Genomic DNA, 12044 nt, shown 5'->3' on the forward strand with positions numbered 1-12044 from the left:
TCTGTTTTTTTGTTTTTTGTTTTCTAAAAGTATAAGATATGTGTCCCATAATGAATCAAAAATTATCTAAACTTATTAAAATTATGATAATTTTGAAAACTGACAACAGAAAAGTGGAAATACCTTTTTCTTGTTTTCTGTTTTTGGTTTTTGGTTTTCTAAAAAACAGGAAATTGAAAACCAAAACTGATGCCAAACAAGCCCTTAAATATAAGTTAGTTGTTGAAATCTATATCTATATTGTTGTTGTATATAAAAAGGCGTTTCTAAAGAAGGTTAGGTGCCACGTGGCGCTCTCCTCATTTAAATCGATTTTCACTCTATGTCTAAAAATATGGTTCTTACAAGATTTGAACCCTCTACCTAAAATTTAAATTCCAACGTGTTAGACACTAAGCTATTACCATATTACATGCCATTCAATAAAATTTAATATTAATAAAAATTTTGTCATGGAAAGTCGCCCGGACCTAACTCTAGTTTTACATTAAACAAGTGTAAATAAAATACGTAGTAAGTTAAAATGATCGAACAGATGAGAGAAAGTAACTACAATTTGGAGTATCTCTTAAATCAAAAATATTTATGATAATATATCATTTGTATCCGAATTTGACATTAACTCTGAAAATACTTACACATACAAACACCCAAGCTCATGTATGAAGAGAAATCCTACCACACCAGAAACATTACACAACTTTCTCTATGGTTTTTGGCCTTAATTATGAGCTACTCTAATTTGCTCATCACCTATTGACACTGATTATTCCTCTGTTCAAAGGCCTAAACACAATAGTTAATAACACATACAAACTCTATCTTTTACTACCATACACATATATTATATATATAAACAACAAAGTAAGCTGTTCTTAAAATTGTTCATGTTGGCAATTCGTATTCTTCGAAGAATCTCAATGATCAATGTTAGAAGGCGCTTAAACATTAACAGAGCTACTTGATGGTTTTTGTTGAGCTCCTTCTTGTGTAAGTGCTACGGCCTTGGGTATGTCATTCTTATTACTGTCAATGCTATCAGTTAACTCGCGCCCTTTTGTTTCATATGGAATTAGCGCGACAGATACTGCAGCAGCTAATATTACTCCTGCGAAAAACAAGATTGATGCCATTCTATGACATCCTTGTATCAAAGCTACAGCCACATAAGGGCTCACCATTGCACCTACTCTTGCCATAGAACTCGCCATTCCAAAACCCGTATTCCTCACTGATGTTGGGTATATCTGTATCATACATATCATGAAACAAATGTTATTACTATCATAAGAAAATAAATATGTAACAGGTAACAAGAAAAAGGTGTTTCTGATCAAAAGTAATTTACCTCTGGAGCGAAGATGAAGGCAATGGTGAAACTCCCCATTATAGAGGCTCGAGCCCCAAACATCAGAACTGTTGTGATAGCGTTTGATCGATGATCCACCAGAGGAAACAGGAATATTGCACCAGCAACAAACATGATTGCCATGGAATACTTACGACCAATTCGATCAATTAGGATGCCAGCAATAATAAGTCCAGGGAGTTCTACAAAGAGTTAGAGATAAAAATGTTAGTACCAATAAAAAATATGTACAAGTACATGTTAATTAATTAGTCAATAAAACCGACCAAAAGTAGACAAACTTACCAGCAAAACTAGTGATGAACACAGCTCTATAATCAATATCAGGCTTAGTGTTTTCTTTTTTATGAACTATATGAGTATCACATGTATTGTCCTTAGTGTTCAACTCAGTTGTGAGCAACACAATCCCATAGTACGCGAATGCATTACCAAAGAAAACTACCCACAGGAGCAAAGTTGTGGGAGCTAGTTTCTTTGAAAGAAGTACTTTAAAAGATCGAATGACAGACATATCAGAATCCTCATATTTCGCAGGTGCTGCACCTTCTTCCCCTGTAACAACTTTTGTAGGACAGTTTATTTCTTCTTGCTCCATATCAGTAACAAGTACACCAGGAGGTAATTCTTTGCCATTAATTCTCGCTATTTTCTCCAACACTTGGGTAGCCTCTTTCTTTCGGCCTTTCAAACACAAGTACCTCGGAGACTCAGGGGTAATGAAATAGAATACCAGCAGGATGAATGAAGGCAGAACTGATAGACCCAACAGCCATCTCCATCCCAATTTCGGCATTATAACCTGTTAAAAAATTAGCACCATGTTAGAATCAACAAGTAATTAATATCTGTACTAGTTACTATCATGTGATTAAAATTTTGATCATGACATAACTGTTGATTGTATAAACTATAGATTAATTTGAGATTTAAAAGTTTGTTGAGTATAAACGTTATAAATGACACTCCGTACAACTTGTGATTGTAATGTAAAATAATTAATAGTTCATGTACATTTCCCATTGTTTATCTTTAGTTAGATGTTTTTAAGAATGTGATTTTTCCATTTTCATACTATAATTCATAAAGTCAAATGTGATCTATTATCTGAACCCGAAAACTGATCACAGAGGGCAATTACCCATGCCAAGGCAGCCTCGGTGATGGAACCGACGGTCCAAAAGGCTTGGAAAAGGACCATCCAAGTACCCCTGCTTGGTGCAGGTACAAACTCAAGAAACCATGTCAATAAAACAGGACTGGCTCCTAACCCGACGCCTACCAAACAACGAGCAATGAGCAACACCACGAAATTCGGTGAAGCTGCACTCAGTAGACCAGCTGCACATGTTACTACTGCCGAAAACACAAAACCTTTCCTGAAAAATACAGAGTTGCAAATAATTGAGTAACATATTATTGTGTATACATGAAGCAGAAATAGTTAAATTATGTCCAAAACGTAACATAAACTGATAAGCACACCTGAAATGATCCAAGAATTATGCCATATGCTATGTTAATATTATTCAATCAGAGTATGAAAAAGAATCTTATGAAATCTGAGTTAGAGATTATGAATATCAGGGGTATCTTGACGTTTTAGGTATTTTGATGTATAGATCCATATGACAATGTCACGTCGAGTGAAATTCTATTAGATTAGTTCGTTATTGTCTTGGAGTGATTTTTAGATATAAAGATCGGATTCTTTTTACATCACTTCCTACAGTGTAACTATTTCTACACGTAAAATAACAAATTTAAAGTTGGAGTAACTCGCTTACAAAATAAGTTACTTATATGTATGTCAAAGGCTAATTGTATAATCCGTGGTTTATACACACGGGTGTACAGTGCTCATCGTACACCCGGATAAATAAAAAAAAGGCGGAAAGAACATCATTTGTTTCATAAAGAACATACATGTATTTGACAAATAACATGTTTGTATTTGACAAAAACATACATTACCAAAGAACATAAAGATATAATAAAAAGAACGAGATAAAAACTTAATAAAATTTTCTGAAAAATTACACATTATTAATGGAAAAAATTTAGAGGTGATAAAAAATCGAGTAGGGCCGGGCCATATCATAATTTCTCGTACCCAAACCCGTAGAAAAGTAGCTGTTTTTCGGGCTTGAGAGCCCGGTTCGAGTTTTAACTTAAAATGCATTTTTAGGTTTGCCCAAACCCATCTTATTTCGGGCCGGATCGGGTCGGTATGCGAGTCATGCCAATGTTGATCACCTCTTAAAAAATCCTTACCAAAGATATTATTTCCCCAAAAAATAGTTTTCTATCTCTCAAAAAAAATTCAAATTCCCATAATAATTTAGTTTTTTTACTCTAATATTATTTTCAATTAAAAGTAATTTAAGATTTCAATGTCAAATTTCAAAATAACATATTGTAAAAGAACATAATTTATATTGTAAAGTACATATAGTTAATACCTAAATAACATACTAATCAAACTCAAAGAACATACGATAATAAAAGTAATTTAAATATGACATATGATAATAAAAATAGAATTTGGGCGTCACTACGACCTTAAAGAACATACATGCCAAATTCAAAGAACATATTTTGTATTATTAAACACAAAAAAACATATATGTCTATCAACATATGTTAAATAACATAAGTTATAATGTAAAGAACATATAATTTTACTCAAAGAACACACTGATCACACTCAAAGAACATATTAAAGGTATGTTCTTTGTCAAACATAGGTATGTTCTTTATCAAACACTATATGTTCTTTCCGCCTTTTTTTATTTACCCGGGTACACCATGAACATGGTGCACCCGGGTGTATTATCTAATTTTCATAATTGTAAAATTATTAGTGCAATTGATACACATGATACAGCACATACAGGAGTTAATTAAAACAGCAGAAACAGAAGATATTCAAAAACAAACAGCAAGTTGTTAGACTTAATTGGCCTAGTAAACAGTACAATAGAAATTCATAAAATGGTCAACTTATCCACCCAATTAAACTGGACTTCTTAAAAAAAATAAAATTAATAATAATTTATGTAGTATTTTTTTGTCGTGTTTGAAATTATAATTTTTGAAGACCTTATTTTAAATAATTTTTTTGTTAATTATAATTATATAAAAAAAAAATATCATACATGGCCTTAAGGCTATATATAAGAAGCTAAAATTGAAAAAACAAATGAAAATATTACATAATTACCCTTATTTGCACGTGATTATCTCATACATTCCTAAATTAATACCAAATTTTAAGAAATAAAGTAAATGTTTTTTTGATCCTAAAAGCTGCATATATTATAATCCTAAAATAAAAATATACACCAGAAACTTATAATATATTTACCTTAGTTTAAAATAATTCGTATCAATTTTCATTTTCTTTATTACGTTAATAGTATTATTGTTTAAAGTTATGCATCAAAATATGAGTATATGATAATGACGACAAACAGAAAAAGAGTAGTTGTATCCTTTTCCCACAATAATATAACACAAAATAAATGAGAACAGAGTATTTCTACAAAAAGAGATAGTTCGTCTGAATGATATTTACCTTCTTCCATATTTATCGGAAATAAGACCAAAAGAGTAAGCACCAACGAACATGCCTGCAAAAACTATGGTTGTAATAAGACTCTCTTGAGCAGCGCTAAGCTCCCATTCATATTTAACAGCCGGTCCGACGAACGATAGAATCATCATCTCCATAGCTTCTGAAACCCACGCCATTCCGGCGTAGGCTAACACCAAAAACTGTAACTTTCCGAACCCCATCGTAACAAGTGCTTCATCAACTGTATACGTTACACTTACTTTATCCGCCATTTTCTGTAGTCAATAATCAAAAGTTAATAATAATAATAATAGTATATCTTCGATATACTATCTCTTTTTCGTAATAATTTTTAAACTTTGTTAGAAGTTTTATAAATATTAGACTTCTAGTGAAATTTTACAAGAAACTTTGCTAGATCGAATTATAATTATGTAAGATGCAACTATATACGAAATTTATAATAAGATTCTTGCACGGTAAAGTGGTTGTTACGTTGAGTCAACGTAGCTTAGTGTTGAAAAATATGTGCAAGAAAATATCATAATGTTGTTTGGAATTTTGCAGCAATAATTTCCAGCCTTTTTTTGACTAATTGTTGATCTATAACATACAACTTGACTTTATTATTAAGACGAAAAGTGTAGATGAAATTTGAAGAGGTACGAATTTAATTATTGATGTCGAAATTCATGTAAATAAATTAGGACTACTTACCAATAATGTTGAATTGTTGATCCCACGAGTGTCGATGAGTGACAAGGTCGTACGATGAAGACGTTGAAATATGTAAATAGGATGTCAAAATATAATGTTATGATTTTGAATTAGCGAAGATCGATCTTATGATAGCATTACTAGGAGGAAAGAGCTAGAGATATAACAAGTAGTAGATTTTCTAAATTTGTTTGAAGATATATGAATGTGGATAGTATGTAGAAAAATAGTATATATAGGCAATTCATAAAATAAAATAAAATAAAATAAAATAAAACGATTAACTGATTTATATTATAAAATAAAGAAAATTGTGAATATAGAAAAAATAGTGAGTCGAAAAAAAAATATATACTCGTAGAAGAAATAAATTAAATTGGCCGGTTTGTTCCTCCCAAGGAAATTATCAAAATTAATAATAAACCAATCTCAAGTAGGTTTAAATGCCGTGTGTATTATTTAATAAATAATGTTTAGATAATTAAGTAAATTACTTGCATGATGCAATCCTAGGGAGATGTGTAAACCATGCTGTCCATGCACATTATTTTTCTTCTCCCAAAAATACCCTCAGATATATTTTAGTCATATTTGATCATCAAACTATAATTTTCACCGTGAATTCCTTTCAAGTTGTCCCATTGGTGTATAACGTGTTTTTTAAGATAAGATGGGGGTAAGTCATCATGTTTAATTTAGCTATTCTCTCTACCTTATTTTTGCTAAACTGATATAATTTTAATTTAAATTAAATTATTATTTATTATGTATTGATTTTCTACTATATTTATTCTTTAAAATTACTAATTTTTTATGATTGAAAATTGTTTTTACTTAATAGAGATTATATTTAATGAAAAGAAATTAATTTTACTAAGTAATAATTAAATAAGGTGAAAAGAACAGGACTTTAGTTTAATTTTCTTTTTATGAAAAGAAATTAATTTTACTAAGTAATAATTGAATAAGGTGAAAAGAACAGGACTTTAGTTTAATTTTTTTTAGTATAAATATATGTATCCATATAATAGATAATAATTTTTGATAAGTTTAGATAATAAGGACTATGCAAATAGGTGGTAAGAAATTGGGGCAAAACTAAAAGACGGGGATATGAACTTTGACTTACTGTGTATGTTATAATATCCCTTGCCATCCTAGATAAAGTATCAATTTGTGGTGGTATTTTAAAATAATTTAATTGTGAATGTGTAGGAGTTGTATTTTTAGTTAGAAATTGTTTTAAATTTTTTTTTATTTTTTTTTGGGCTATTGATCTTGTTTCATGTAAGGATACATATTCATTTCTACTAAACTCTTATATGATGTCTTTAAATGATATCTTCATAGGTTGAACAATTTCAATAATATAAGGACATAAATCATTTCCAATTTTCTATGCATCAATTATAAAACATTTTGTAAACAATATATCATCACACATTTTCTGTTTTAGTTTTTTTTGTTGTTGTTGATTGTTGTTGTATTTTGTTGGTTTACTTTTTATTTGATACTCAGCTCTTTTGTCAAAAAAAAAAAAAAAAAAAGAAATTTTGACAATTACCACCTTGTGTTATGTCCATTTTAGCAATACCACCTTCTATTTTTTTTTTTTTGAAAATTACCACCTTCTATTTTCAAAAACATCAAAAGTTATCACCTTCTTGCCTCCCAACTACCACATGACGTCATTTTGGGCTCATTCTTTCCCTTTCCTCCCTATTTCCCTCACATTTCTCATTTCTAACTCGATTCTCATCCCTCCTTTCACTTTTTCCCCCCAAAGAATAAAAAACACTTCAATTCACTCCTCCAAATCAAAATTGACGAACAATTATTGGTGGTTTGGGGGAAAAAAAGTGAATGGGAGATGAGAATCTTAATAGGAATGAGAAATGTGGGGGAAATAGGGATGGAAGGGAAAAAATGGGCTCAAAATGACGTCACGTGGTAGTTGGGGGGCAAGAAGATGGTAACTTTTGATGTTTTTGAAAATAGAAGGTAGTAATTTTTTAAAAAAAATAGAAGGTGGTAATTGCTAAAATGGACATAACAGAAGGTGGTAATTGTCAAAATTTCCAAAAAAAAGTAAAAAAAAAAAAAAACTATTCACACATTACAACACATAACAAATACGTACTCCTTATATGCCTTTGACTAACCCTTAAGGAGTTTGATACATATACATAACTAATATCTATTATACATCGTAGATACAAATATTAATAACAATACTCCGATAAATATTAGGTCTAATGACTTTGATTAACCCTTAAGGAGTTTGATAATTGGAGTGTATTATTGTTAGACGAAATCGATTATTGCCTCAATTAATAGAAGTCCTAGTTGGTTGAACTTAGGCGTAACGATAATGTATCTTTATGGGTTAGATATTTTAGTTTGTATTAATTTCTCAGTAAAAACAAAATATCATACTGTTTAAAAGTCATTATAAAAAATAAATCATACTGTATTTCGTATAAAAATAATTGTTGAATCTCGTGAACACCGTAGTTGACTTGTCTTCTTAAATTTTGTCTCCTCCCAAGTTTGCAGTCTCCATCCTTCCCGCCATTAACACTTTGCCACTATGATAAATTCAAGTATTATACAAGTACAGAGTGTCCTTTTTTTTTTTTTTTAATAATATCAAATTATTTAAATTTTCTAATGTTGAATTTTTATATATAAGGTTTAATCTTAGAAAAATCTTAGAAAAGACAAGTTGTTGACCAATTTCATGCGGTAAAAATAATATCTCTAAATAAAATAAAAATATTATATATGAAAAATATAAATCAAGACTAACGTCGTAGTAGAATAAAACATAACTATGTTTTTCATTACAAAAAATTAACTGATACTCGTAGTAGAGATTGTATAATACATGCATAGTATATATTTCGAAGGTGTTTCATTTAAAAAAAATTTATTATAAATGAATCATGTCGTTAAGCTTTGTTCTACTCACCTTTTTAACTAAGCGTCTTAAGATAAGATAGTATAAGATGAAGGGTAGTTCAATAGCTCAAATAAGATAATAATAATGGTATTGTGGGTATTAAACATCGGCATAATGTTGTTCGGGATACCCTTGTTGATGTTTGCTATCGTTCTGGGATTTCAGTGAGAAAAGAGGTTGACATTGGGTTGGCTGGAGGGAACGACGAGGCCCTCAGACCTGCGGATGTGTTACTTTATTTATGGGATCGTGGTCGCGATGTCTGTATTGATTTGACAGGCTCTTCTCCTTTGACACAGTCAGGGCTATCTGACTTCATTCCTGGGCGGGTTGTGGCTGATGCAGCTCATCGGAAGCGGGTTAAGTATGAAGCTCGATGTCAGGCGATTGGATATGGTTTCATTCCCTTCTCCTTTTCTTCGCTTGGGGAATTAGAGAAAGAGGCTGTTGCGTTACTGAAGCGGATTCAGAGGTTCTCGACGACGCAAGACATTGAGGCTCGTGCTGCAGCTCATATCTTCACTAGGGTAGGATTTGCAATAGCTAGAGGAGTGGGGGCCCAGATTGTATCTCGGCTTCCCACTAATTTATTGTAGGTTGTATGCCTTTTGTTTTTGAGATATAGTAATAATAATAATAATAATAATAATAATAATAATAAATAAATAAATAATAATAATAATAATAATAATAATAGTAATAATAATAATAATAATAATAATAATAATAATAATAACTAATTGGCATCTAATTTCTCAATACAATGCAAATGTTAAACACTCCTAAATTAATGACATCGCTTTTGAATTGTTCCCGAATAATTTTAGATGTCTTTGGATCATTCTTGATGGAGCTCCATTAATATATGGTAGCGAAATAAAGTGACATAATGATAACATAGGCAATTCTATGTCTTGGATTATAGGTTTTATTACTACATTATATTAACCTTTAATTATATTTTCAAGCTTTTTTTTTCTTACAATAAAGGTTAGGAAAAAAATATAAGAAAATTAAACCTTATTAAATTAAATTTTGTAACAATAGCTCTTATTTGCATCGTATGTAATAAATAATATACTCACCCATGGCAAATCAAATAACATTTGCCTTGTAGTGAGGTTGACTTTATGTGAATTTGCAGCACCAACTCCATTGTAAGTTTGTAACTTATATATTTCCATTTTGTTAATTTAGAATGTTTAGTTTTTTTACTCTTTATTTAGATATATTTTGAATAGTATCCATCCTTATTGAATAAAATATATGTGCACCCAATTAAGAGCATCAAATTTGTTTTTATCAATTTAGGCCCTGTTCTTTTGAGCTTCTGGCAGAGCAGAGCAGATTTCAGCAGAGCAGAGCAAAGCAGAGCAAAGCAGAGCAGATTTCGGCAAAGCAGAGCAGAGCAGATTGAAGCAGAGCAAAGCAGAGCCGAGCAGAGCAAAGCAGATTTCATTATTATTATTATTATTATTATCATCATCATCATTATTATTATTATTATTACTAATATTGTTATTATTACTATTATTATTATTATTACAATTATTATTACTACTACTACTAATACTATAATAATAATTGTAATGCTTTATTATTGTTATTAAATATTAAATATTATTATTATTATTATGATTATTATTATTATTATTATTATTATTATTACTACTACTACAACTACTACTACTATTATTACTATTATTATAATCATTAAATTTTATTATTAAAAATTAATTATTATTAATAATATTAATATTATTAAATATTAATTATATTATTATTAAATATTAATTATATTATTATTAAATATTAATTATATTATTATTAATATTATTATTATTAATATTATTATTATTAAATATTAATTATATTATTATTAATATTATCATTAAATATTAATTATATTATTATTATTAAATATTAATTATATACTTTCTCCGTTTTCTTTTACTTGCAACACACCTTTTAAGCACGCAGTTTTAGGAGATGATTAGTGAGGGTAAACGAGCGATTTTATCAATATAATTTTTACACAAAAATTAGAATAGAGTTAAGTATCATTTGTAAAAATTATAATGAAAAATTTGTCCATTTACATTACATAAACCAGAGCTCAAAACACGTGCCACAAGGCTGTGTTGCAATTAAAAGAAAACGGAGGAAGTATTATTATTAATAAATATTAATTATTATTAATAAATATTATTTATTTATTTATTATTATTAAATATTAATTATTATTATCATTAAGTATTAATTATTTATTATTATTTTTATTAAATATACATTATTATTATAATAATTCAATATTAAGTATTAATTTTAAGCAGAGCAAAGCAGAGCAGGGCAGAGCAGGGCAGAGCAGATTGAAGCAGAGCAGAGCAAATTTCAACAGAGCAAAGCAGAGCAGATTTCATTAGAGCAAAGCAGAGCAGAGCAGCTCTAAAGAACGGGGCCTTTGTCTTGTTAGGAATTGACAATTTTAATTTCATTATACATGGGTTGTACCATGTGCCGAAAAATATTTATAATCTTTAATAATATTCTTTTCTTTCTTATAGAGTTACAAAATTTATACTCCGTATGATACTAGCGGTTGTACCATAAATATTCTCTATAAAACCTGCTAAATAAATGTAATTGTAATTGTAATTGGTATAGATCAGTAAGTCTTAATTCTTTTGGATTATTTATCTTTGATTAATATTTATATGGTTACGATAAGAGTCATATTATGTTAATTAACAAAATGAACAAGCAAGATATGTATTCATATTTTTCTTCACAAAATATACTACGTATATTTTAGTGCTTATTTATGATATGGTAGTGTTTGTATGTCAGCATAATACATTGGGTGACTATTTGTTGGTTGAAATTAGAGGATTTTGATTAGTGGAATCAGAAAAATTATGCCAATGTTTGGGATATGAATCTTATGATTGACCTCTATTGCTGTTCCAGTTTAAATGTTTGTGATCAATGATAGTATATTTTATTCTTAATTTCTTACTACAACAATACTTTGTGACTAAATAAACTTTTAAAAAATATTATTAGTACGTTGTTGGAACAACCGTACCCTAACCTATTATATAAACTTTTAGAAAATATTATTAGTACATACATTGCTCCAATCGTTCAATGATTACGACCCCAAGTAAAAATAATTTTCAATTGTTAATAAAATGATCCTAAAAACAAGTACGTTCTCATCATATAATATATTGTTGAGTCATGTGAACAACATAGTTGACTAGTATCTCCTTAATTATAATTTTCCTATTATCCTAACTAAACATAAACAAGCTAAGATCTGTTTATTCATGGACAATCTGAAAAATCTATTACATAAGTTCGACTCAATTTAATCCAGATATAAATTTTGAGAAGGAAATTATATATGGTTTTAGATC

The 12044-nt window shown here is 29.2% G+C and overlaps 1 protein-coding gene across 1 annotated transcript; it reads right to left on the reverse strand.

The window, feature by feature from the left end:
* Positions 1-574: 574 nt before the first annotated feature.
* On the reverse strand, positions 575-5357 carry LOC145605522 (organic cation/carnitine transporter 7-like). The gene is made up of 5 exons (XM_081661590.1): positions 4947-5357; positions 2511-2748; positions 1655-2171; positions 1349-1551; positions 575-1247 (listed from the first exon to the last, which is right to left on the reverse strand). Exons 1-5 carry the CDS (start codon positions 5216-5218, stop codon positions 942-944), a joined length of 1536 nt encoding a protein of 511 aa, XP_081517716.1. The 5' UTR covers positions 5219-5357; the 3' UTR covers positions 575-941.
* Between the last annotated feature and the right edge of the window lie 6687 nt (positions 5358-12044).

This window comes from Chenopodium album, chromosome 22 (genome assembly GCF_948465745.1).
Source record: "Chenopodium album chromosome 22, dcCheAlbu1.1, whole genome shotgun sequence".
NCBI lineage: Eukaryota > Viridiplantae > Streptophyta > Magnoliopsida > Caryophyllales > Amaranthaceae > Chenopodium > Chenopodium album.